The sequence below is a fragment of the Sus scrofa genome, chromosome 18 (genome assembly GCF_054392235.1).
Source record: "Sus scrofa isolate SSC_HxYL_T2T_F1_AM1 chromosome 18, Sscrofa_HxYL_maternal_Yorkshire_Landrace_v2.0, whole genome shotgun sequence".
Lineage (NCBI taxonomy): Eukaryota > Metazoa > Chordata > Mammalia > Artiodactyla > Suidae > Sus > Sus scrofa.
This window is the reverse complement of record NC_139400.1, coordinates 17,413,765-17,440,776: the sequence shown is the minus strand read 5'-3', so window position 1 is coordinate 17,440,776 and position 27,012 is coordinate 17,413,765. Positions and strand designations below refer to the sequence as shown.

The following is a 27,012-nucleotide window of genomic DNA, read 5'->3' as shown; positions in this document are numbered from 1 at the left end:
AAATCCTTATCTCCCTCCCTTCTGCTTAACTTCCTGACCCAAAGGTGGTTGTTGATGCTGAAGCTGAAAATACCTCTGACTTGAACCCTGCCTAAACCCAGTCTAAGCCCAGATTGGGACTTGAGCCCATGGTTTTTTAAATTAGAATCACTCACCTGGTGTCTGGACTCACTGAGGTTCAGGTTCTTTATGTTTCAGTGCAGAGGGAACTCAGCAAGGGACAAAGTGATAGGCAAGAAATAGATTTAGTAAGATGCTTATGAGAGATGCAAGCAGGCAGGTGAGGAGGCTCTCCCCTGAGGATTAGGTGGGCTACATTTTTATAATCCAAGGAAAGTAGAAGGAGGGAAAAACCACCTCCTTCCTTTTTCTTCACTTCTTAGACTTCAGGCTTGTATCATTAGCTCCTCCTTCATATCCAGTAAGAGAGTATTTGATCCTATGAGGTCAACTAGGACTGTCATGGTATTTATTCAAATCAGCAGAAGGGTGGTAACATATGCTAAGATATGTTGAATCCTATCAGGTTTCTGTATAATGAGGGTCTCCTACTTTGGGATGTCATCTTTCCCTTAAATTCCTGCCCTTGGTCCTAAGAATTATTCTCTTGCTGAACTTGAATGCATGTCTCATTTTGTCTTTCACGCAATGACCTGAGGCATATCTCATGCTTTTATGTATGGCTTTGTAGTTATGCAGGACTGCTTTGTGCCACAATGATTCTGATGGCTTTTTTGAGTGATTATTAACTTCCAATGGTTTCTCAAAAGTTCCCTAGGTTTCCCTCTTTATCTATGGTCCCCTACTGGGACTTCTGTAACTACCTGTGTAACTATCCTACTCCATCCTTGTCAGTGTCAGTTCATGAGCCTTTTGGGGATGTGGCAGGATGGTTTTCAACTCTCCCCCTGCTGGCTCAAGTCTTGGCTCTTTAGCTCTACCTTGTCAGTTACACTGTCCCTTAGCTTTGCAGTTTCCAATCTTCTGTTGCCATCGCCTCCTTTCCCAGTTTTGCCATCCTTGTGGATTTCTGTCCTTAAAAAAAAATCTTTTAACTATAATACTGGCTTTATTTGGGAGAAAGAAATGCTAGATACCTTTGTTCCATCTGTCATGATGACCCAGTAGGTTTTTAATGACATTATTAATTTTGCTTTCCCACACAACTTAATAACCCCATCCACTCTTTTTTAGTCCATTGGTCTGAGACTGTTTGCCAATACATTAGTTAACTTCTTTAAATCCTATTAAATAAGAATATTTTGTGTCCTGCCTGCCCGATAAGTTGTCGCTGCAGCTGCTGAGTTGCCACATGGGACCGAGGACAAAATAACCAGCTGTACATGCACGACTCTGGCAAATCAGGCTCACAGGGTGATGGTGCATATCCTCTCAGTCAATGAAAAAACTTGGGTCTGGCCTCTGGTTTTCATCCTTCTTTCCAGACCAGAAGCTTAGCGGGACCCCCAGCCTTTGCTGACAAAGCCTTTGGGAGACAGCAGAGGGCACCTCTGTCTTGGGACATAGCTGACGATTGTCTATCTCAGCACTTGTGGAAGAGGAACTATTCTCTCCATTTCCCCTTCTGCCTCTTGCTACTTCCTTCTTCATCAAGCACTTTGCTTTCCTTCTCCCACTGTAGTCTTCGCTCTTTTAATAATCTGCATTTCCCTCTTCCTGCCCAGCCCACTTTTCCAACCCTGGTGCAAGTGGACACACCTTACAGGACACATTGTCCATTTATTTATTTATGTATTTATTTATTTATTTTTTTTTTTTGTCTTTTTTGCTATTTCTTGGGCCGCGCCCGCGGCATATGGAGGTTCCCAGGCTAGGGGTTCAATCGGAGCTGTAGCCACCGGCCTACGCCAGAGCCACAGCAACGCGGGATCCGAGCCGCGTCTGCAACCTACACCACAGCTCACGGCAACGCCGGATCGTTAACCCACTGAGCAAGGGCAGGGACCGTTAACCCACTGAGCAAGGGCAGGGACCAAACCCGCAACCTCATGGTTCCTAGTCAGATTCGTTAACCACTGTGCCACGACGGGAACTCCCACATTGTCCATTTAATGACACATTATCCATTTACTCCCCCAGGCAGGACCTTTGCTCCCTTGGGTCTGCAGAGCCCAGGGGCCAGTACCAGCCAAGTGCAGCAGGAAGGTGCTCTATGGCTTCAGCAGGGCTGTTCCCAGAGTGGCCAAGAGATTTTTCCTAGAAACCCTCTGGGCATTAAAAAGGGAACTAGTGGCTTCACAGGGGCATTGAAATTTCCTGACCTATTTAAAGGGATATAAACCTCCTTTAGACTGAATAACTTTGGACTCTCTTTTCCCATTCCCATCATCTCCTTGCCCTGGACCATAGTGCAGAGCAAATCAAGCATCCGTAGCAAGGAGCATCCCATTGCTAGGAGTCAGTCCAAATGGATTTAAGAGGGGACCCTTTTCCACCAAGGAGGCAGCTCAGAGCTGGCTTCCTGGAGTCCAATGTGGTGGCAAAGGAAAAAGGAGTTAAGGGACTACAGTTGGTGGCTGTGGGGAGATGGAGGGGTGAGGACGACCATAGTGGTTGAAAGAGAAGTGGTGCCTGTCTGACTGGCAAGAACATTCTCCTTTATTTCAAGCTGGCTGCGGCTGCCTGAGCACGTGTTGCCGGAACTCAAAGGCCGCTGCTCACCAGTGCTGAGTAGAAACTCAGAGACAGTTTGGGGCAAAGGAGGGAAAATATAGTTTTATTGCTTTGCAAGGCAAAGGAGGGTCACAGCAGACTAGTGCCTTAAAGACATGCCCCTCTTCAGAGTGATTGGGAGGTGGTTTTATAGTTTGGGGAGTGAAAAATAGGGCTGCAGATAAGGATCAGGGGAGAGGAAAACTTGCATTGTTTTCAAAGCTGGTGTTTAGTGGTCTGGTGGTCTTCCTTCTGGAATAAAGAAAGCTTCATTAGCATCTTCCATTTATTGGGGGGTTTTAGTTCTGTAGAAGAACTCTAAGATATTGTCATCTATATTCCTTGAGGCGGGAGCAGGACCCTGCCCCAAGGCTGAGCTGTTGTGTCTTGACGGCCCCTCCCTGGTCTCTGCATCCCCTCCCTTCCCTGATGAGCACCTTTTGGAACCTGCCCTTTGGAACTCAGGGAAGGTCATGGAAGCTGAAGTTTATTCTCCAAAAACAAGAAATGGGGGACACAGAAAGTGTGAGTGCTGGGATCAAACAAGCTGTCAATAAAGTTTCCACTGGAGTCCCATCGTGGCTAAGTGGAAACGAATCCGACTAGGAACCATGAGGTTTCTGGTTCGATCCCTGGCCTCGCTCAGTGGGTAAGGATCTGGTGTTGCCATGAGCTGTGGTGTAGGTCGCAGACGTGCCTCGGATCCTGCATGGCTGTGTTGTAGGGCCGGCAGCTGTAGCTCTGATTGTACCCCTAGCCTGGGAACCTCCATATGCCTTGGGTGCAGCCCTAAAAAGCAAAAAAAAAAAAAAAAGAAAAGAAAAGAAAACCTGTCTCTGTATAGACCAAAGGAAACCCTATCTCTGTGTAGACCGAGACAAAGTCCTAAGAAAACAAATGGCTGCGTGGGATAAATGCTCTCGTGGTCAGGTCATATGAACATGGATTTCAGCATGACTGACTGACCGCAACACGACCACAACAGAGGGAAAATAAATTCCCAAATGGGAGGGAATTAGGGGAAGTACCTCTGTACAGTGCAACACTGTGAGAGTGTGAGTGTGTGTGTGTTGAAATATGGCAAAAGTGGATGGTGAACTGTAATCTCATCAAAAAATAAAGTTTCCGCTGGCTTGTTTGACAATCTGAGCAATTGACACGGTCTGGCATGATCATTAGGCATCCTTGGCAGTTCACAGAAATGACTGCAATGGGTGTGAGTGTACCTGGCAGGGGCAGGCATTCCTGGGTCAGCAGGGGTGGAGAGGACCAAGGAGAACTCGGTGGAGGAGGGACCTGCCCGTGGCTGCCTGTGGATTTCAGCCTTTGTGACAAGGGCCCTGATGGGGCACTTCTCCTCAGAGGCAGGTTCAGCTGATGTTTTCCCCACCCCCCAACCAGCTTCCTCCCTGGGGGTGGGGGGTAGAGGGGGGGCTGCATGTCTGATCTTCAGGGTCAGGACCAGGAGCGAGGACCACGGCCATCTAGGGGTGGGGGGGTGGAGCGCACAGGTGGTCTCAAGGCAGACTGTGCAGGGATCCTGGGTGCACTCTGCCCATGGGGAGACCGGAGTGGGAGAGAGGCACAGACAGGTGCAATGCCTGTGAGGTGCTCCTGACGGAACCCTGGGTGTTTGTTTCCCAGGGGTAAGGAGAGACCGTCCATGCTGGTGTGGGATGGGCGGGGGGAGGTGATGCAGTCTGCTGGCTCATCCCCCCACCTTCGCCTCTTCACACTCCTCGTCCTCTGAGCAAGGGGAGCACCCATAGGTCTCCATGCTGCTCTGCAGCCCCCGCCCCCAACCTTGGTGAAAGGCCCAGGCAAATGGCTTCGCTCCTGTTTGGAGCCCCGTTGGGGTGTTACCTAGGAGGGAGCAAGAAGGCGCGGCACAGGGAGTGTGAGGCTGGTGAGGTAGAGCTGGGAGGAAGCCCAGCTGAGGAAGATGCTGAGTGAGCCTCACTGAGCCAGGGCAGCAGCTTTCCTCTCTCCCTTCTGCTAAAAATCTCACCTTTCCAGATGGTCCACCTGCCCCTGGGCCCACGGCAGGCTCTGTCTGGCAGGTCAGTGGGGAGGGGGGCTGAGAAGGGCCTGATGCAAAAGGCTGGGCCGACCTGAGGGGCCTGCTGGGGCTCAGTCTGAGGGCAGGAAGTGTGGCTCCCACCCTGCAACTGCACGTGCAAGGGAAGCTGAGCCCCTGGTGTGGGTGGCAGCTTAGAGGGGGGGAACATGATGCTGCCACCAGCAGCTTCCTCCCCACACTTGACCTTCTGGGAAACCGGCTAGCCCTGGTGGCAAGGGAAGGGGGTTCTTGGCAGGTGCAGCCAGACCGCCGAGACCCAGCCCAGCTGTAAGAATTCTCACCTCCCAGAGAGGCAAGAGGTGCCATGGTTAGGACCCTGGAGCCACACAGATCTGTGCTACCCCTCACTTACTGCAAGGGTTTTGCCAAGTTACTCTGTTTTTCAGACAGGGATAAAGACAGAAATTATCATGACATTGTAAGTCAACTATACTGCAATAAAACTTTAAAAAATAAAACAAAGACAGCATCTGTCTTAGAAGGTTGGGCAAGAAGCTTGGGAAGGACAGTGCTGTGCTTGGCGCAGAGGGGATGTAGAAGAAGTGACAGTCTTATGATGATGACCTCTCCCTGTGCTTGTGGACCAAGCTGTCCCGGGAGGTGTTTGCACACAAGGATGCAGTCACCCTCGGGGGCTCTGTCCTCTGTGAAGAAGGCCTGGTTGTATCAACCTGTCTGCAAAGGGCAGGTTGCCTCCCTGGCCCTGTGGTACCCTGCCCCCTCCCTCTGGTCCTGGGCCAGGGTGCACCGGACCCTGAGTTCTGGGCTCTGATGCTAACTGTTGCCCGCCTGCTTCCCTGCAGACCTGCGCAGGATGACGGCTGGCTTCATGGGCATGGCAGTGGCCATCATCCTCTTCGGCTGGATCATCGGTGTGCTGGGCTGCTGCTGGGACCGAGGCCTTATGCAGTACGTGGCAGGGCTTCTCTTTCTCATGGGAGGTAAGGCCTGGGGGGCTGCAAGGTGGGAGGTCCTGGTTAATGGAGTTCCGAGAGAACTGCAGGGCAGGGGGAGGGCACAGCAGACTAAGACCCCCACTCAGTGAGGCTCTTTCCTTTACTCATTCTACAAACCTTTTTGAATTCCCCTTAGCCACTCACCACTGCTGGTCCTTGCCCCCCTGGTGTGGGAGAGAATGTGTGGGGATGGCATTGTAAGAGGTGTCAGATCTGGAGAGCACCTGAGCCCAGGAGGTGCTCGGGCTTTTAATGTCCATATTAATGCACAACACTCACTTTGGGGTGAGCATTTTATGCACATACTGTACTTTAGGCTGAGGGGCAGGTGCTTTCTGGACAGTTTCCCCTTCAGAAGCCTACCTTCACCCTTGATTTATGGGTCCTAATGCTGCTCCTGGCACCAAATGAGGCTCTAAAGGTGGCAGGAAAGGGCTAGACCTTCTCTGACATCTGTCTCTCTCACCATCTATTACTGCCATGGCCATAGAACCAATCCAGCCCTGTAAAGGGCTGGGTAGAAGGAAGCCTATATCACCATGAGGGAATAGGTTCCAGTTCAGGAGAAGTAAAGTTAATCCCAAGTGCCTCTTGTGGTTCATGTGCAGGTTGGAAAAAGAATTTCCAGACTTAGAGCACTGTGAAAAGAAAGCTAAGTTTATTGAGATAAGAAAGGCTGCAAGGGCAGTGGATGATTTCCCAATAATCAGGGACAGGCAACTCCTCGAATCTGTTTTTATAGCTTGGAGGCAATGGAGAGGGAGAGGTCTTAATAGGGGTGGGGTGAGGAGTGGGCCACATACGCTTCCTAGTGGGGGGCAAGGAGGAGTAGGCCAGGTTGCTCAAAGTGGGCAAGGGGGCATAGGAACTTTGTAACAAGTACAACGAGAGGGGTGGAATGATCAGGGTCTGGTAATTCTTATCCCAGCCAGAGGCTTTTGGAGTTTTATCTCTTTGGAGAGGCCTTGAAGTCCCACACCTCTGTTCTCCCTGAAGTGCTAAAATATGCTTTTTGGTCTCCTGGTTTGAGTCTCAGTGCAAAGCCTAAGCTCTCCAGAGGTATGCCCATCACAGTGCACTCCTTGGAGAGAAGGGATGGATGAATGGCATGAAGTTAGGAAGAGGAAGAGTTGGGCTTAGACAGAGGGAGTCAGAAATATGTATGGGGGAAAAGAACAGTGAGTCCCACGGAGGGAAGCCAATGTCAGTTAGATGCCAGGTAACACTTGCATATGCCCAACTCATGTCCCTTTTGTGAACAACCAGACGCTGAGTCTCTGAGCGGGGGCAGGGAGTGGAGGAGGGGGGCCAACTGGAGAAAGGAGGCAGCTGTCCACCTAAGTGTACAGAGGGATCTGGGGGCTGGTGGGATTAGGAAAGGAGGAGGAGAATTTCAAGGTTCAACTTGGCCCGCAACTCTTTATCCTTATTTCCGCCAAAGCACAGGCATCCTGTGCTGGGAGAGTTCCCAAGCCAGGGCTTCCCAGGGAACCCCAGGCCTCCCAGGTTCTCTACCAGCAGAGTCAGCTGTCCCCTGCCCAGAGTTGCCCACTGTAGGTCCCACACCTGAACCTGGGGCAGAGACTAGGGGGAGGGGCACCCCGAGGGTGGCTCTCTCATCCCTCCTTCTGGTCTCCCTCTGAGACAGGGGCTTATAAAACAGCCCTGCTACCTTTTTTTTCCTGTGCTGAAGCAAGTCTCAAACTGGGCCCATGATTTCCACACTTTGTTTTAGCAGCTTGGAGTCTTTTTGGTTTCCACCTTTCAGTCAAAAGCTTCCATGACCCCTGAAATGCGAAAAGATAAAAGTGGAGTGGCTCTGTTTGTATTGAGTGTTCTCTCTAAGACTCTTTTGGTTGTACAAAGACAGGCTCCAGTAAAACTGGGCTTTTCTAAGGCTCTAGAAAGGCCTCCTAGGAATCCAAGAAAAGCCGAGCAAACAGGCCTTAGGCAGAGCAGGAATCCAGGAGCTCTGGGAACTGCCATGCTTTCATCTCTACCTCTTTGGAGGTGTTCCTAGCTCCCTGTGGCTCCCCTCCCCGCCTCTTTCCCCAGTCGAGGCACATCCTGCCCAGGTGCTAAGCCTCAAGGAACATCTTTCAGTGCTGACAGCTTCCAGAGAAGAGTGTGATGGGCCCACTGACCTTTGCTGACCGGGCCACACACCACTGTAAATGGGTGGGGTCACTGCCACACTTCCTGCTCACCTGAGACCCTGGGTGGGAACTCTCAGAAGAGGGTGTGAGGCAGACTGTGGGAGGACAGGGGGTTCCTGGAGCCCTGCCCCCCCAGTTCCGAGGTACTGTCTGTGGTAGTCTAGGTACAAGGGTTGGAGAAAGAATTTCCCAGACATAGCAGGGTGAAAAGAAAGATAAGTTGGAGTTCCCTCCATGGCTCAGTGGTTATCAAATTTGACTAGTATCCGTGAGGACACAGGTTCTATCCCTGGCCTTGTTCAGGCCTCGCTCAAGGGGTTAAGGATCTGGCGTTGCTGTGAGCTATGGTGTAGGTCGCAGACACGGCTCGGATCCAAAATTGCTGTGGCTGTGGCTGTGGCTGTGGCTGGCAGTTGTACCTCTGCTTCGACCCCTAGCCTGGGAACCTCCATATGTCTCCAGTGCAGCCCTAAAAAGAGAAGACAAAAAAAAAAAAAAAAAAAAAGATAAGTTTAATGAGATAAGAGATGCTGCTACTGCAGTGGGTTGACTTGCTGATAATCAGGGCGAGCCAGTGCTGAGGGCATATCTGTTTTTACAGCCCAGGGAGAGGAGAGGGTCTCACAATACACTTGCTGACCTGCTTTTGGTTGGGGAAAGAAAGGTCTTATGATACCGTTGCTCCTTGGTTGGGGGCATATAACGTCCCTGTAGGGGCGGGGCAAGGAGTGGGCCACATACCTTTCCTAGTAGGGGGCAGGGAGCAGCAGGCCAGGGTGCTTAAGGTGGGGCAGGGGCATTACAGTGAGATGGGTAGGCACTAATAGGGTCTGGTAATTCTTGTCTTGGCCAGAGATTTGTGTTCAGTCTCTGAAGGGGCCTTGAAGTCCCAGCTGCCCAGAAGCTGAGGGCCCTGGGGAGCCAGTCTGGGAGCCCTTGGACTAGCCTAGGGATCTGAGGCCCCTCCCCTCCGGGGAATGATGAGGGTGTCAGGGTGTCGTTTCCCTCAGCCTGCTCAGTGGTTCTTTTTTTTTGTCTTTGTCTTTTTAGAGCCACACCCGTGGCATATGGAGGCTCCCAGGCTAGGGGTCTAATCAGGGCTGTTGCTGCCGGCTGATACCATAGCCACAGCAATGCCAGATTGGAGCCATGTCTGCGACCTACATGTCTGTGACACCACAGCTCATAGCAACACCAGATCCTTAACCCACTGAGCGAGGCCAGGGGATCGAACCCACAACCTCATGGTTCCTTGTCAGATTTGTTTCCGCTGCGCCATGACAGGAATTCCCCTGCTTAGTGGTTCTTAATCACTGTGCAGGCACATCACCCACAGAGCTTTTCAGAGTCCTGATGCCCTCACCCCAGACCAATCCAAACTAAACTTCTAGTGTGCAGTAGGGCATAGATGGGTAGGTGTCGAATCAGAGCTGTAGCCGCCGGCCTACGCCACAGCCACACCAGCGCAGGATCTGAGCCACGTCTGTAACCTACACCACCGCTCTCGGCAACGCCAGATCCTTAACCCACTGAGTGAGGCCAGGGATCGAGCCCGCAACTTCATGGCTCCTAGTCGGATTCATTAACCACCGAGCCACGATGGGAACTCCACAGATGGCCTTTAAAGTTCACTCTGAGAGTTCCTGTTGTGACTCAGCAGTACTCAACCCAACTAGTATCCATGAGGGAGGACTGGGGTTCAGCCAGACGGCTCATGATTCCCAGCCAAACCTGCTTTTCCAATACATACATTCCTTTTTTATTTTTGGCTAAGTAGCAAAGCCATAGTTCATGATAAAATGTTAGCGTCTGGAAGAGCTCTGGGGAAGCTGCTGTTATAAGAACTGTTTCTTGTTGATGGGTGCACAGTCCTGGTTGGCGTGAACCCCTCCATCGGCCCCGGAGCTTTGTTACCTATGTCTACAGGTAGAGCGGTCCTCTCTCCAAAGAGTGTTATGGAAATTCAGCCTTTGTCCACTGGTGCCAAATAGAAATGCCAAGACAGAGTTTTGGGTGAAAGAGAAAAAAATAGCTTTGCCAGGCAAAGGAGGCTACAGTAGCTTAAAGCCCTAGAGATGGGCCCTCCTTTGGGAGAGAATAGGAAGTGATTTTACAGTGTGGGGAGTGGAAAATAGGGCTGCAAAGAAGGATCAGGGTAGACGCAAGCTTGCATTGTTCTTCAAGGCTGGTGTTGAGTGGCCCCAGTCTATTCTGGTGGTTCTGGAATGCAGAATGTTAACATCTTGGTTAGTTGGGGTGGTTAGTTCTGTAGAACTCAAAGATATTATTATGTGTATCCCTCTAGAGGGAACCAAGACTCTGCCCCAAGGCTGCACCGTTGTTTCCGGACTGCTCCTCCCTGGTCTCTGCATCCTCTCTCTTCCCTGATGAGCAGCTGTTTGAACCTGCCCTTTGGAACTCAGGGAAGGTTGTGGAGGCTGAATGAAGCCTATTTCCTAAGGACAAGAAATGACAGGGGGACACAGAAGGGCTTCGGTGCCCAGCAGCCCCACAGGGTCCCACTCGGTTTTCAGAAGTAGTGTCCACACACCTTTTGGGTGCCATCAGACAGGCCCCGACAGGAGAGGAAGAAGGACAAAGAAAAAAAGAGCTGATCCCTTGAACCCTGGTCTTTTGGGGAAGACCAAGCTCAGAAGCAGTTAGTGTCCTTTTCAACCAGGCAGCGCTCAGCTCTGGGGGGTCCCAAGGCCCAGAGCAGCCGCCACCTGTGGACCCCATGAGTTCAGTTTCATTCAGAGCCTGGGAGGAGCAGACTCAGGGTAGAAACTGTGCTAAGTACAAGAACTACTCAGTATAAGAGCTACTGGGGGCAGGGGGACGTTGGGAGTGTCAACCCAGAAATGATGCCTTTTCCTATAGGACTCTGTGTATCCGAAAGTAACATTTCGGCACAAGTCCCTCACAGAACCCAACCAGTCCCTGCCCTCTGGGAGTTCATTTTCTAGGGCTGACCTGTGGAAGGGCCTGGAGAGGCAGCTACCTGAGGCAGTCACCTCATTAACACGGAAAAGCAATGTCACCCCAACTGTAGATATTCATGACACCCCATGGCCTTAGCTCTCACCCAGACTGGCATTTCCAGCACCTGTAACTCAGCACAGACTAGTACCCAAGGGGTTAGATGGGGGGAGGGGCCACAAGCCATGGTGCCCCTGAGCTGACAGGTGTGGGTGTGGTGAGCAGGAGGAAGACGAGGGTGGCCAAGAGTGGAAAAGGTAAATTTAAAGTCAAGAGTCTGAAGATGGGGTTGCACTTGAGTCTCGAAATGGCCAGGGCCAAAATCAAAACGGAAGAGCTCTGTTTGCAACCTCTTCTCTGTTCCCACCCTCTGGGCGCTTCCCTTTTCCGGATCTAAACGTCTCTGGGGTCAAAGAGCGGGTGGCCCGCATCTCAGGAGATCACTAGCAACAAATCGTTTCATTAATGCTCAACCCAGAGGAGGCAATTAATTAAGCACGGCAGCTCTATAGAGCCAGGAGGCTGGGGGTGGTGGGTGGGATCCAGTTTCCCCTTTGGCAGGGGCTCCAGGGGAGCATCTAGCCCAGACTGGCACAACACATTCGGGTGCCAGCAACTGCCAGAAGCAAGGGACTGGATGACTCATCGGTGGGACTCAGAAGTACAGGGACAGGATGACATGCGGAAAGGACAGCTTGGCAAGCGAGCATGTGACTGCTACGATTGCTTGTAATTCAGTGGCTGGGTGAACCTCAGAGCCACCTCGTGGACACAGATCTGCCAGATGGGGTGAACATCTAACCCATCTAACCCATTCTGCACCCCGTGAGCACACTGACGCCTCCAGCCCCACTCTTGGAAGGTATTCGTCATCTCTGCCTTCAGCTTCTGTCTCATGCCCAGGCTAATGCTGCAGGCTTCAATCTAGACTCTGGCACCAGCAACCAGTCCGTCTCAGAGCAGTTGGCATGATAGTTTTGAAACTATAAATCAGATGTTCATTTGTCCACTACCAGTGTTCCAAAAGCTTACACTTGAACTTAAAATCTACATTCCTTACCCTTCTCTAGAAGCTGTCTTAGGTAGCTCAGGCTGCTATAACAAAAGACCAGAGACTGGGTGGCTTATAAGGAACAGAAATTTACTTCTTTCTGTTCTGGAGGCTGGCAAGGTCAAGATCAAGGTACTGGCAGATTCAGTGTCTGGTGAGAACCCGTTCTCTGGTTCATGGTAGACACCTTTTTGCGTGTTCTTTGTGGCAGCAGGGCTCTCTGGAGCCTCTTTTATAAGGTCCCGAATACCACTCATGAGGGCACCACCCATGACCTAATCACCTCCCAAAGGCCCCTCCATTTAATACCATCTTGGGGGGGGGGAGCATTTCAATGTGAGAATCTGGGGCACACAAATACTCAGCCTAAGGTGGAAACCCTCTGTAATCTGGCTCATTCTACCTCCCTCGTGTCCTTTCCTGAGGCATTATTTTTTTGGGGTGGGGGGACATGCAGAAGTTCCTAGAAGAGGGATCAAATCCATGCCACAGCAGTGACCTGAGCCACAGCAGTGATAACACTGGATCCTTAGCTGCTAGACCACCAGGGAACTCCCCTCACCTCCTTTCCTATTCCTTCCCTATGCTCACATCACTCCAGCCTCACCAGCTGCCTCTTTTCTGGAACATAGTAGTTTCACCTCAAGGCCCTGGCACTGCCTGATGTCTTTGCCCACAGTGCTTTCCCTGCCAAGGCTTCATGACTGGTTCCTCTTAGGATTCAGAGGCCAATGAAAAGCCACCCCCTCAGAGAGGGCTTCCTCCACGAACCAACTTAATGAAGCCACTCAGTCACTCTCTACATTACAATTCATTTAATTTTCTGCAGCACACTCACTCGAACTTCAGGAAATGTTTATTATTGTGTTTTGGTTGATTTTTTTTTTTAAGCAGCTTAAAACAAATATTTGTTATCTTACAGTTGCCATGAATCAGAATTCCAGGCAAGTAGAACCGGTTTTCTGCACAGGGTCTCACAAAACTGCAGTCAAGGTATCTGCCAGGGCTGGGGTCTCATCTGAGGCTGGGGTCCTCTTCCAAGATCATGATGCTTTGGCAGAATTCATTTCCTGCATCTGTGGACCTCATGGATGCTTGCTTATGCAAAGCCAGTGGGAGAGTCTCTGACTTCTTTATATTCCTTTTTTACAAATGGATTTTATTTTTTAGAATAGTTTTAGATTTACAAAAAAAATTGAGCTGATAGTACAGAGAATTTCCATATTACCCTTTGTCCTTGCATACAGTTTTTGTATTATTAATTTCTTTTTGTCTTTTTTTTTTTTTTTTGGCATTTTAGGGCCACACCTGTGGCATATGGAGGTTCCCAGGCTAGGGGTCCAATCAGAGCTGCAGCTGCCGGCCTACACCACAGCCACAGCAATACAGAATCCAAGCCACGTCTGTGACCTACACCATAGCTCATGGCAAAGCCAGATCCTTAACCCACTGAGCAAGACCAGGGATCAAACCCGTGTCCTCAAGGATACTGGTTGGGTTCGTTAACCACTGAGCCATGACAGGAACTCTGCTATTACTAATTTCTTATGTTAGTACAGTGCGTTTATTACAATCAATGAACAAATATTGGCATAGTATTATGAACTAATGTCCATAGCTATTTAGGTTCTAGGTTTTACCTGATGTCCTTTCCTGTTCCTGGGTTCCATCCAGGATCCCCTATGACGTTTAGCTGTCAGGTCTCCTTGGGCTCCTCTTGGCTGTGACAGTTTCTCTGACATTCCTTGTTTTTAATGACCTTGACAGTTGAGTACTTGAGGAGTACTGGTCATCCGCATTGTAGGATGCTGCTCTGTTGGAAGTCGTCTGATGTCCTTCCGTGGTTAGACTGGGTTATGGGCTTGGGGAGGAAGATCACGCACGTAAAGTGCCATTTTCATCCCGTCATTTCCAGGGTACATACTATTGCCGTGACTTATGACTGGTGATATTGTCCTTCATCACCTGTCTGAAAGAGTTGTGCGTCAGGTTCCTCTATTCTAGAGTTATTCTTTTTCTCCCCCTGTTTCCACACTGTCCTCTTTGGCGTTTTTTGTGTGTTTGTTTTGTTTTGTTGTTGGCTTTTTAGGGCTGCACCTGCGGCATCTAGAAGTTCCCAGGTTAGGGGTTGAATCAGAGCTATAGCTGCAGCCACAGCACACAGCAACGCAGGATCTGAGCTACATCTGCAACCTACACCACAGCTCCTGGCAATGCTGGGTCCTTAACCCACTGAGCGAGGCCAGGGGTTGAACCCACATCCTCATGTATCCTAGTCGGGGACCTCTGAGCCATGATGGGAACTCCTCACACTATCCTCTTTGGAAGGAAGTCACTAAGCACAACTGACACCTAAGGAGTCTAATGTTACATTTCTCCTCCTTTAGGGTGGAGTAGCTACAAAAATTATTTGGATTTCTTCTGCATGGGAGTCTTGTTCTCTCCTTCCTTGTCTACTAATTTTTTCAATTGTGTCTTATATCAATGTATATATACACTGTTTACTCGTGGATATTTTATACTTTTGGTTGGAATTCAATGCTATGTTTTATTGGCCAGCTTCGGCCGTTGGGAGCTCTTTCGCTTGGGCCCTGTGCCCTTTCGACGTACTCCTACCAAGGAGGAGTTTTGCTTTCGCTTTTTGTGAGCACCTCTTTAGGTTTTGGCACAACATGCTCCAGTCTTAGAAGCAGCTATTTTCCCCAAGGAGCCTAGTTCCTTTTATTGGAGAAGGACACTGGAAACCAAGTTCTGGGAAGTAGGTATCTGCATTTTTTTTTTTTTTTTTTTTTTTTGTCTTTTTAGGGCCACACCCATGGCATATGGAGGTTCCCAGGCTAGGGGTTGAATTGGAGCTGTAGCCACCGGCCTACGTCACAGCCACAGCAACAAGGGATCTCAGCCGCATCTGCAACCTACATACACCACAGCTCACGGCAATGCCAGACCCTTAACCCACTGAGTGAGGCCAGGGATCGTACCCGCAACCTTGTGGTTCCTGGTCGGACTCGTTAACCACTGAGCCACGACAGGAACTCCTGCAATGTTTTTAACATGGTGCATTTGTTCATTGGCCCCCACTCCCTTCCACCAACTTAGATGTAAGTTCCATGAGCTCCAGAACCTTGTTCACCAAGGGATCCTGTGTCTGGAAGACAGTCTGCAGCCTTAAATGTCTGTTGAGTGCAGGTATCAGAAAAGTGAATTATGTGCCACAGAGAAAGTGTTTTGGTTTTGTTTTTTGTTTGTTTGTTTTTTCTGATAGAGCAGCAGTTCTTCAAGAAATCGGCCTGTCTTCTGTTCCTGGTCTGACCTTCTCCCCTGCCATGAGGTCCTTTATTCACTTTTGATCTTTATTTGATCTGGGTCTGTCTTAAATTCCTTTTAGATGTAGGGTATGAATTATACATGACTCCATGAAGAACGTTCTGTCTTTAACTTGGATTCCTCGAATGTTAGAAATGGAAGGAGTCTTAAGACCATCCAGTTGGACCTTCTTGTATCTCCAGACAAAAGGCGTTATGTCCGCGGTCCTAGGTCACCCAGCCTAGCAAGTAGCAGAATTGGAGCCAGAGAACCTCCTCGACACCAGCCTGGAACGTTGCAGCCCATCCTGCTGCCTCTGCTTTCAGCTCCCGTGTAGGAGCCCCCTTGGCCCCCTGTGCCACACACACATCGTCCCACACTGGCATGGCTCAGTTCTGTGCCTCTAAGCAGGGTCCAGTCCCAGGACCTTACTCTGCTCCCTTTCCACTCCTCCCACCTCAAAGCACAAAAGGTCATGTGGAGGAGACGGTGGCCAGAATTGAGGGCACAGGTACTAAAGGGAACAGGAAGTCATTAAAGATCCTTTTGCTCCTACCTGTGATAATTGTAACCTTTTCCACCTTCCCAGCCAGTCAGCAGAGTGAAGAAAATGCCCCAGAGAGGCTCAAGCTATCCACTTTGAGTGATTGCAGTAATTTGCTAACCACTGATGCCACATGGCTCCCCCTTCCACCAAGCTCACCAGAGAGCAGATCAGCTGTGCAGTGAACACCCAGGTACCCCTCTTCTGATAGATTAAGACCTTGATCAAGGCCCAGAAATTCTGGAAACTTACAAGCCTAAAATGAAAAGTCCAACCAAGGCATAGATGTCTTGGCTAGGTGACTGTTTCTTTCAGGCTGTCAAGTGATTTTAAGGATCCTGTGAAGTAGGACAACATCCAGGCTTCCCCATCAGCCCCTCCCCACTGTCCTCCCAGGCTCCAGCTCTACTTAGAAACACGGCTAGGACTGTGTTTCTCCAAGTCCAGGAGGCACTGTGCCTCCAATGCATGATTCGTGGATCAGAGAAGCGTGACCACATAAGTTCAATACTCTTCTGGGGAAGGAGAATACATTCAGTAAACCAATGACTTAACATGATGCACGCTTATAAGAAACCCTCAATAAATAGTAGCTATTACTATTATATGGGAATGGTAGTATGGAAGTAGTTAGTATTATATGTGTATCCTGAATAATGTCCACTCTAATAGACAGAGGAGAGCCTGTAACCCATCGTAACCACATGAGGGCAGGGAGCTCACCTGCCTACCCTGCTGAAGGGCGTTCATAGGTTCATGGGAGACTTCACCACAACATCACAACTCTCCTCTGGACTTAGTGTCTCACAACCTTTTATTTCAAAATCCTAAGCAGAGATTCACAAACTACTTCATAGCCTGGGATCCGTCTTTGCCTTTGGAAGGTGCCTGTGTGAATACTTACTAGCGTTTGATAATTGAAGACATTTAAAAGAAAGACATTTGGGGGAGGAAGGACATCGTCAGGAGCATGAGGCCGTAGCGTCCACGTTTGTCTCACGTAGAATCAGTGGCCAGGAATTATCGCTCCAACATTCCAAATGTTAGGGAGGGGGGCTTCATTTTCACCTTCGGGCCCCAAAGGAGTTGTACCCTTGCCACCCCGTGGGTCCTGGCTCTGTTACAGTAGAGCGTATATGGTCCTAGTGCACAGCGCACAGTGTAGTATATAGTGTAGTATAGTGAGCAGCCCTCACCCTGTAAACCCCATCAGGCCAGTGAAGACCATGTCACGCACTCAACAGAGCCACAGGGCTACGTCTTCTCCAGGGCAGGGGGATGCTTTGGCACTGCGATCCCAGAGGGAATGGCTACGACGGAGCAGACCCTGGAAGGAGGTGGAAAGGGAGGGTGGTTGATGAGGCATCAGGAGAGCAGTTTGGGAAGAAGCAACCCGCTTTTCTTTGTCCCTGTCTACCCTTGCCCACGAGCCACGTTCCGCTCCCTGCCACCTGACTGGGAGTTAGCATCCTTCTTCAGGAGGTAGAGTCATCCAGCTAAAAGGGAGAGCTATCTATGGTTTTATCATGGAGAACTAGTCTACGACCAAAGGAGTCTTGGACTAGCCATGCGACCTTGGGAAAGTTACTTTACTGCCTTTCATGCATCGCTTCTATTTTCTCACCTGTAACGCCGGACTAATAATAGTACCCACTTGAAGCATAGTTGAGAAATTCATAGAGTTAACTCATGTAAAAGAATTAGAACAAGGCCTGGCATTGTTCTCAATGAATTTCTAGATATTATTATTTTCACTCCCGAGATGCTTCTTTTTTTAAACAACTGCCTTCAGGGACGCTTTGCATTAAGCAGCCCCAAACCATCACCACCAACACCACGCAAAGATGCACACGCCACAAGATGATGAAGATGAAATTGCTTGCAGATGAAATTGTCTTTCTGGCTAATCACCAGCCTATTCATTCATTCATTCATTCATTCATTCAATATCAATTGTCTATTATGTGCCACACACAGTTTAAGCATTTGAATCCACAGGGAATCGGATAGAGACCTCATGAAGCTTACATTCTACCTGGAGAAACAGACAAGATGCAAGTAACCTAAATACATGATCCGATATCAGGTGATGAGAACTGTGGAGGAAAACTAAGCCAGGAGGAAGGTAGAGAGTGATGCGGGTGCAGGTAAGGGCCAGTGGATGGCATGGAGGCTCCTCAGAGGTGGTAACAGGGAGCAGAGGGCTTGGATGAAGGGAGGTGTTGAGGCGTGGAAAGACTTGAGGCAAGATCAGTCCAGTCCCTGCAAAAAGGAGAACAAGTACAGGGGACCTGGGATGGCTTGTTGGGTCTGAAGATGTTGAGCAAGAAGATGACTGTGCCAGGAGCAGAGTGAGATGGAGATGTGCCCATAGCTGGGCAGATTGTGAATCGTGTTGGGTTTGATTGCTGCTGCCCTGCCCTCTGTCCATTTCACAGATTGCTCTTGGCTCCCTTCAGGTGATCATTTGATATTGGGTGGCCTTTCTCAGTGGTCCGGCTCCCTTCTGGGGTACCTATAGCCAGGGTTTCTTCCACCTGCCATGCTTGGTTCCAGCAAGTGGGGGCATGGTATCTATGTCAGAGGTGGCCACGTCAGGGTCGGGGGACTGTCACCTGGCCCCAGAAGTTGTTGCACTGCCACATCTTCCCCTCTGGTTGCATCCTTCCCCTCCAACCAGGACCAGCTACATAATATTTTGGGGCCCAGTGTAAAATGAAACCACAGGACCCCTTATACAAATGATGGCAAATTTTAAGATGGTGACAGCAGAGCATTAAGGTGAACACGCAGCTGCTCAGGTCATGCGCCCACGAAGCTGTGGTCTCTGTCTCCAGCATTGTCTCAAACTCCAAGATCCCAGGACACTGCAGCCTTTTTCTGCAAGGGCTCCCAGAGAACTTGAGAAATCAGGGCTTTTCTCTATTCTTCATGCAGCTCCCTTTCTCCCTAACTCAGGCCGAGTCTGCTGTGCTTAAAATCACCTCTCGTCTTTGATGGCTGGATAATCACACAGAATGTGTGTCCCCTTTTCTCAGATCAAAAGCTGGCTCCCCAAACATTGCCAACACACCCTACCAATAAGACTAGGCTGAGTTTGGAGTTCCCGCTGTGGCACAGGGGGTTAAGAATCTGACTGCTGCAGCTTGGGTTGAGGGTTTGATCCCTGGTCTGAGCGCATTGGGTTAAAGGACCTGGCGTTGCTGCATCTGTGGCTTGGATTCAGTCCCTGGCCTGGAAACTTCCATATGCTATGAATACAGCCGGTGAAGGGGGTGGGGAAGAGTAGGCTGGCTGAGTTTCTTGTCTCCTGCCATCAGGGAGAATAGCACCTTGCAAAACTGGCAGGGTCCCAGAGGAGGAAGCTAAGGTCAGAATTTATTGAGGATTGGAAGCTTGGTTTAAGGTCTTTACTTCTATGCAGGTCTTTGATTAAGATTGGGTGAGAATACTGATAATGTCCAGGATCAGTGGAAACAGCGGGATGGAAAGCATTCTTAGAGCTCACACTGTCTATTGATGCTTTAAATGGAAGAGTTGATGGATCTTTCGGAAAGTTCCCATAAAGCAGTCAAACCACTTGCGTGGGCAGGGGGGACCCAGGAGTGTAAAGGAGGAGCAGAGTCGGGCGTGGTTGTGGTTCGGTGTCTAGGCTGAGTGTGGGTGGATGATTTTGGGGTCTTGCTCAGGATGAGTGATTCTGCCACAGCCTCAATACATTCCCGCCTGGCCATCCTCTACCCACGCAGACAAGCTCAGATGTGGTCCAGACTCAGGCTGGGACCCTGATGCCCTGAGGTCTCTTCATGTCTTTCCTGGGGTACAAACCACTGCCCAGAATTGGGGTCCCTTGCTTCCAGACAGTGGACCGTCAGTGAGAATGGGATGGGAAAGGGCAGCCAGGGGAAGGGGGTGGGGCAGCTGGAAGACTGTCCCCATTCCTGGGGTGGTTGTTGACAAGAGATTCCTCCAACAGCCCTTTCAGTGGAAACAGAAAGACCCAGAAGGTGGTGGTGACTGCACAGCTCTTGATTGCCATGGCAACTTGGGGAATTTCTGAAGCCACTTCAAATGCCTCCCTCCCTGTGGCTCTTCTAGGATGTTCTGGCAGAGGTGTGCAGGCTTCAGAGCAAGGGAACTTGTCTGGCAAGCTCCTGCCTCTTAAAACAAGTCATAAATCAAAGAAAAATGCTCATTCTGGAAGTAAATGCAGGGACCCCCTGCTACTGAGCTTCAGAGCTGCTCCCGGGAAACAATTCAGGGGGAGGAGCTGGTACAAGCGAGGAGGGATTGCCTGCTCCTGGGCTGGGGGCAGAGAAGAGTTGGAGGACAGGTGACAAGGAGCATTACAAAGAGCCACCTTGGGGGAGTTCCTGTCAGGGCTCAGCAGGAACGAATCTGACTAGCATCCACGGGGACACAGGTTCGATCCCTGGCCTTGCTCAGAGGATTAAGAATCCCACTTTGCCGTGAGTTGTGGTGTAAATCGAAGATGTGGCTCAGATCCTGAGTTGCTGTGACTCTGGCATAGGCTGGTGGCTACAGCTCCGATTTGACTCCTATGGGAACCTCCGTATGCCGAGGGTGCTACCCTAAAAAGCCAAAAAAAAAAAAAAAAAAAAGCAAAAGAAAGAGCCACACCCAGGGAAGGGGGAGGGGCACTGCCCTCGAGAGGCTCCCTGCCACCCCCATGACTTAGACGGCTGCCATGCACTGTGTGTACAGGGATTGAAGCCAGGTACAGAGGAAAATGGCCCAGGCCAGACACAAGGGCCACCTTAAAGATAGCTCAGAGGACACTACCAGCAGACAAGTTGGAGTTAGGGCCCAGCTCGCCCTGGGGACCACAGAACTGACTTGGAGAAGTGGCCCAGATCATAGAGCTGGGGGTGGGGCACCGCCAGGCAGCCCCCACCATGCACAGTCAAGCGCACCCTGGGCCCAGGACCCCTGCATCTCACTGTGGATGATGCCCTCTGTGGGTGGAGATGGGGAGGAGCAAGCCCGACCTGTTTGCTGTCTGCACTGTGCAGGGGGCTGGTGCTGATGCCCTTGCACATCTGGGGGTTGCTGCTGGGAGAACGATCCTGGGGAGGTCTTCAAGCGTTACACTGCGGAGCTTTTAAGAAAACAGCCTGAGGAGTGCATGTCTCATGGCTCAGTGGGTTAAGGATCTGGCACTGTCACTGTTGCAGCTTGGGTTACTGGTTTGGTACAGGTTTGATCCCTGGCCTGGGAACTTCCGAATGCTCTGGATGTGGCCATAAAAAAAAAGAGAGACAGAGAGAGAGGGAGACAGCCCTAGAGGTTTAAGTGGGTTCTAGTGGTCATGCCTCTTTGTCCTAACAGGACTTGGGCTTTGGGGACAGATGGGTAATGACTTGGATTAAAATATAAAATAACTGGAAAATGAGGGCCTGAGTCAAGCTCTTTTATCTCCCTGACATTCTGGAAGTCTTCTGATCTCAAGTCCACGTTCCTCCTATCAGATCATTCTCACACCATATGCCTTGATGGGGGTGGGGGGGCACCCTATCTACAGAAGCCGCCGAAACATCAAGGATGTCCAAGGTGGCTGTGCAAGAGGAGAGCCCATCCCCACCTTAGCGAACCATTGAAATCTGCCCAATGCTTTTAATTAATTAAATAAACAACCAGTTAAGTACTTGCTGTGTACCAGGTGCTGTGGCGGAGAAAAAAGAAAACCCATCCCTGCCTTGGAGTTGCCTGCACTCTTAGAGGAGAGTAAGACACACAGACCAATTAGTGTGATAAACGAGCCATTTTCCTTTTAATGACTGACACCTTAAAAAGGCAAAAGAAAAAAAAAAATCCCACAAAAGAATTAGGTATCATTTCAGCTGTAAGGAAGACGAGGACACCTTCCATCTATCATCCTTGGGGAAGGAAGGTGCTGGTCACCCAAAAAGGAGAAAAATGGGTCAATTATGATGCAGGTGACAGAGCTCCAGAGGGAGGGTACGGTCCCATTTGACCTTCAGTCCCGCAAGGAGGAGGCAGGCCAAAGGGACAGAGAAGAAGGCGAGAACTCACCTTTTGGAGTGTCAGTGCTGTGTCAATGGCAGCTGCTGTTCAAACGTTACTTGCTTTCATCTTCCCGGCAGCCCTTAAGGCGGCCATTAACCCCCTGATTTTGTAGATAAGGAACTAGACCCAGAGAACCATGACGCAAGCTTAGAGCCATGCAGTTAAGTCCATGGCGGAGCCTTAGTCCAAGGTCTTCAGCCTGATCCCCCCTCTTTCGTCTCTGTTCCTTTGGGAGAGCAGAAAAGGGTACGGGGAAGGCCCGGTGGGGTAAAGAAGTAGGCGTGACAACTGAACCAGAAGGCAGGTGCCGCCTCCCCACCAGCTTCCATTTGAATCAGCAGCCCAGAGAGGCCCTCTCCTCTGCCCTCCCCCCCAGCAAAGGGCGGGTAGAACCTGGGAGAGAGGTGGAGAGACACAGAGAAGTGTTTCTACTGCACTAGGTCTAGATGTGAGACGGCCAACCTCGGAGTCAGGTCAGAATCAAAGCTCCATAACCTTAGGCAGATTTATCCTTTAAATGCCTCAGTTTCACTATGCTGTAGAATGGTACCTGCCTTGTAGGGCTGTCGTGGGAATTCAATGAGTCAAGATGTATGATGGGCTTAGAGCCGTGTCTGGCACAGACGAGCACTTCCTCCACGTCTGTTCCTGTGTGCTCAGTGTATCACCAGCTCTTCCCTTCTTGCAGTTCCTAGATCTTGCTTAGGAAGTTTCTAAGTACCTGGCCTAAGGTCACAGAGTTCCCAGACCAACTCAAAGCTATTTGACTCTGAAGCCTGGGATTTTTTTTCTTTTTAGGACTTCACCTGTGGTATATGGATTTTTTTTTCTTTTTAGGACTTCACCTGTGGTATATGGAGGTTCCCAGGCTAGGAGTCGCATTGGAGCTGTGACCCCTGGCCTGCACCACTGCTACAGCAATGCCAGAGCTGAGCCACGTCTGCGACCTACACCACAGCTCATGGCAACACCGGATCCTTAACCCACTGAATGGGGCCAGGGATCGAACCTGCATCCTCATGGATACTAGTCGGATTCGTTTCTGCTGAGCTACGACGGGAACTCCTGAAGTCCAGGTTTTTAATTACCATGCAGCCGTATCTCCCAAATAATATAACTTGTTGACATCTTTGTGATCCTCAAGCAGCACCCTTACCTGACAGGGTAAGCGATAACACCACACAGACATGTCATGGTGATGGATGAAGGTTGTTGTTCTTGGGGTGGCAGAAAAGATGAGGCCAATTCTGTTCAAGGAGTATTTCCTAGAGAAATAGGCAAATGAGGCCCTTCTCTTTTCGTATGCCTTGGGACCGAAGGGAATGTTTGCAACTCAGCAGAAAGAATAATCCTTACTTACTACTTCTGTAGCTCAGCCGCCAACCCATGTCACCTCTTGAAGTCTGGTTTCTGTCCCCACCGTGTCACAGAAATTGCTTCCTTGGAGACCTGCTTACTTCCAGTTGCTCACCTGTTACCTGTCCTTGAACCTCCTCTTCCTGCACGTCCTCGCATTTACCTATCTCCATATTTCCTGAAACTCTCATCTCTGGTCTTCCACGATAATACACTCGTGATGTGTCCTATGCTCTGTGCCTTTTCCATTTTTTTTTTTTAGTTTTTTTTTTTTTTTTTCCCTTTGCTCCATCTGTGGTCTTCAACACGCTTCCTCCCTGTAAACACATCCTCTTGTCAACAACACCCACCTTCACAGTGACGTTTGTGTCTGCACAGATGAGTCTGGGACCTGTGTGTGGAACAGTCTCTTCCGAGCTCCAGCCTCATGTTTTTCATTGTTCATTGGACATCTCCCCCTTCTGGAACCTCAAGCATGCCTTGAACTAGGCTTGTCCTTTCTCTCCGTATACTCTGCATGTGCTTTATGTTCTCTGCACACATGCCAAACACCTGGCCCACTGTGGACACCATCTTTTTCCTTCACCCAATGAGATGAGCTGCTTTTCTTGACTTCCTCAGTAATGGGTGTCCATCGGCCACCTCAGAGTCATCACTCTCTTTGCTGGCTTCCCCGACACACTCCTTTCTATCCATTATCAACACTGCCAGTATTCCCTTTGCACGACTCCTTGTGGCCCATTCATGTTTCCATGCCCTGAGTGCCACTGGGCCTTGATTACTACTGTAGTAGCTTGGGAGTCACTGAGCCCTTCCGTGGAGCTCTCTGTCCCACCACTTAGCTGCCAACTTAAGGTGAAGTCAGTACTTTCTTCCTCAGATTGTCTTTCAAGTAGTTGGAGACGACTCCATCACACTTGTTACTTCTCTGGTTTATGAACTAAATTCAATTCCATCAACACTGGTTGGGTGCCTGCTAGGTGGGGCATTGTGCTATAGCACCCAGAACACACACGGTCCCTGCCTTAAGGGCCACCCAGGCAGAGTGATCAGTGCCTAACAGAGAGGATTGTGGATGTCTCTGCTGGAGACTCAGGAGCAACCTCGCAGGGGAGCTAAGGATTGAGGCTGAAGGAGGAATGGAGTAAACCTTCCCTGTTCTTCTCGTTGTCCCTCAAACGGCTTTTATTATCCATTTATCAAATAAAACTGCTTCTAGACTTAGAGCTGGCCACTTTTCAGAAGCAGAATGCCAAGTCTTTATTTATTCATTCTAGTTTAGGTTTTCACATGTCATTAAGAGACTCTGTTTTTATACATCTTTATGTAACTAAACTCTGTTGTGAATGAAGCAAAGAATCCCTTTCATCTTAAAAAAAAAAAAAAGCTTACACAGCTTTATGTCAAATTAAAATATAAATTTAGTATGATATCTTACCCCCTAATTTTGGCCCTGGGTAGAAAGCCAATAGCTGTGTCCTTCCTACTGTCCCCTTAATGAAACCTAGGAACCTCTTAAGTATTCCATGCACTGCCAGGTTACAATTTATTTTAAATAATAACTAATTAAAATACTCCCTACCCATTCAGCTCTTAACATTTTCAGACAGGTTCCATTGGCATCACATTCTCCAGAAGCCTCTGGGTCACAGCTTTTCAGGGTCCCTGGGTTAGCAAGGCCAAGGGAAATGAGGTGGTCTTCTCACCCGCTCTCAGCATTCCCACCTAGGCCCATCAAGTAGGCCTCTTCTCGTTAGAAGAGCATCCAGGCCCCCTACTCATAAGGCCCGCCTTTTAACCGGAGGGGACTGACTGACTTTTCTGATTGGTGAGATTGGCAGAGGAGGCGGAGCTTGGGGCGGTCTGGCGCGTGTGGGCGGTCTTCCCTTGCTTTGCTCCTGCAGGTGGCGAGCGTTCCTAGGCTCATTGCCGGAACGGAGGCCTAGTTTTCTTTGTCTGGCCCAGCACTGTGAGCAAGCACTCTCCAGTGAGGGCATCTACTCTGCAGACCCTAACATTCCCTTTGGGAAACCGTCCTACGTATCAACCTGTGGGGGTGGAGTTTTGCTGAGCTTGATGGGGGCCAGGAGCCAAGCCACCGTTGCCATACTTGCCTTAACTGTAATAAATCTGGTATTTCCCATCCTGTCTACCTACTGTCTGGAGTCTCTTCTCATCAGAATTTGAATTCAGATAATAAGGGTGAAACGCTATCATCCCCAAATTTCCCAAAGTGGAGCTAAAAGGGTTGCTAGGGAGAGACGGCAGGAATGAGCCAATAGGACTCGGGGGAGGAGCCCTCTGATGGTGGGGTCCACACCCAGCTCCTCTGGACCCACCGACCACCAGTTCACTCTGTCCCCTGGGTCTGGGTTCCTGCCTCGGGGGAGGCTACAAAGAGATAATAAGCTACAAAGAGCCTTATTGAAAGAGTTACCTCTCTCTCTCCTTTCTCAACCACACCATCCTGCTCCCCATGGAACACTCACATCCCCCTGCAGGAAGTCACCCTTCCACCCAGCACAAGTCAGGGGTGAAGTTGTGCATGGGTTGTGATAGCTTTTCCTAGTTTTCTGGAGAAAGCAGCAGGAGTAATTCAATTGAACCGTGAGTGTGAGGGACACCCAGAACCTCCTCAGGGCAACATTTGGTAACAATCGGGCCTCTTCTCCCAACCTCGCCATTTATTTGGTAAATCATAAACACCACGGTGTATAAGGTTCTATTAGGGAAGAAAAGAGTCTTTCTGCTTACATAGCCTACAGGTCAGCTCCAGAGACAGTGCACATGCATGTGAAATGGTTGTAATGAGAGAAAACACAGATGACAAAAGCGTGGATTCGAATCCTGGCTCTAGTACGTAGCAGCTGTGTGATCTTGGGCAATGTACTTTACCTCTCTGTGTCTTACTTGCCTCATCTAAATGCCAAGAGATTGCTTTGAGGAGTCAAAAATAACAATTTGTAAAGCATTTGGAACAATGCCTATCATGTTATAAATAGTACATGTAAGTGTTTGCTCCCTATAAAACTACATGTGTGTTTAGTGACCGTGGTTAGGTGATGGCCTACAAAAACCCCTTGGGTACAGGTTTTCATTTCAAAGAAAAGCCAGGCCAAGCTGACAAATGTGCCAGGCATATGGAAACCTAAACCGAACCAGGTGGCAGGCTCACCTGATCTTCTGGCTACCACCCCAAGCCTCTTCCCCTACTAATTAACATGGCGTTGGCTTGGATCAGATAGGGCAGAAGCCAGAGAGATTTCTTTCAGGAGCCAATTTCTTCCAGACACTTAAACAGCTGGGTCCCAATCCTTCCACATTTAGAGTCAAAGCAGTTTAGAGCTGAGCCTCACATGCACGTGGATGTCGGATGATGAAGCAAAATGCTCCCATTCACCGGCCCTTCTGTGCATGTCAGAAGGTGAGAAGCAGTATCTTCTCTCCAGGTGGCTCGTGTTTGACACAATAAGTGACAGCAGTTTGGAGAGAATAGCACCTTTTTTGTCCCAATACCTGGAGTCACGGGATCACTTAATTAGAAGGATCTTAGAGAGCTGTCCTACTGTGCCCCCCCCCCAACCCCTTCCATTTTATGGTTGAGGGAATCACAGCCAAGAGAGAGGAGATGATTTGCCTACTTCCCGGGAAAGAATGGGACCAGAACCTGGATCTTCTGATTCTTGGTGTTGTCTTTCTACTAAGCCACTTGCCCAGGAAGCTGGTGCAGGCTGAGTGGGTGGACCTCTGGGCAGGTCAGGAGAGCCTCATGACAACTGAGACAGAAATGCAGACATAATGACAGATCTACTTATAGATGGAGAGCTCTCACGCTCTCGCGGTGGGTGGGTGGGCGGGCGTGG

General features: G+C 49.7%; 1 protein-coding gene across 10 annotated transcripts in view; it reads left to right on the top strand.

Annotated features, from left to right (window-relative positions):
- TMEM178B (transmembrane protein 178B) overlaps positions 1-27,012 on the top strand; it is a 507,816-nt gene that overhangs the window by 392,689 nt on the left and 88,115 nt on the right. For 9 of the 10 annotated variants that reach the window (XR_014833633.1, XR_014833630.1, XR_014833631.1 and 6 more), the window contains one exon: positions 5,557-5,694. Coding sequence is in view for 4 of the 10 variants with exons in the window: in XM_085005273.1 (XP_084861399.1) it covers positions 5,557-5,694 (138 nt within the window). In the remaining 6 variants the exon portion in view is untranslated. Of the gene's footprint in view, positions 1-5,556; positions 8,466-20,290; positions 20,378-27,012 lie in introns of those variants that run through there. The other variant, XR_014833628.1, reaches the window with a different exon arrangement.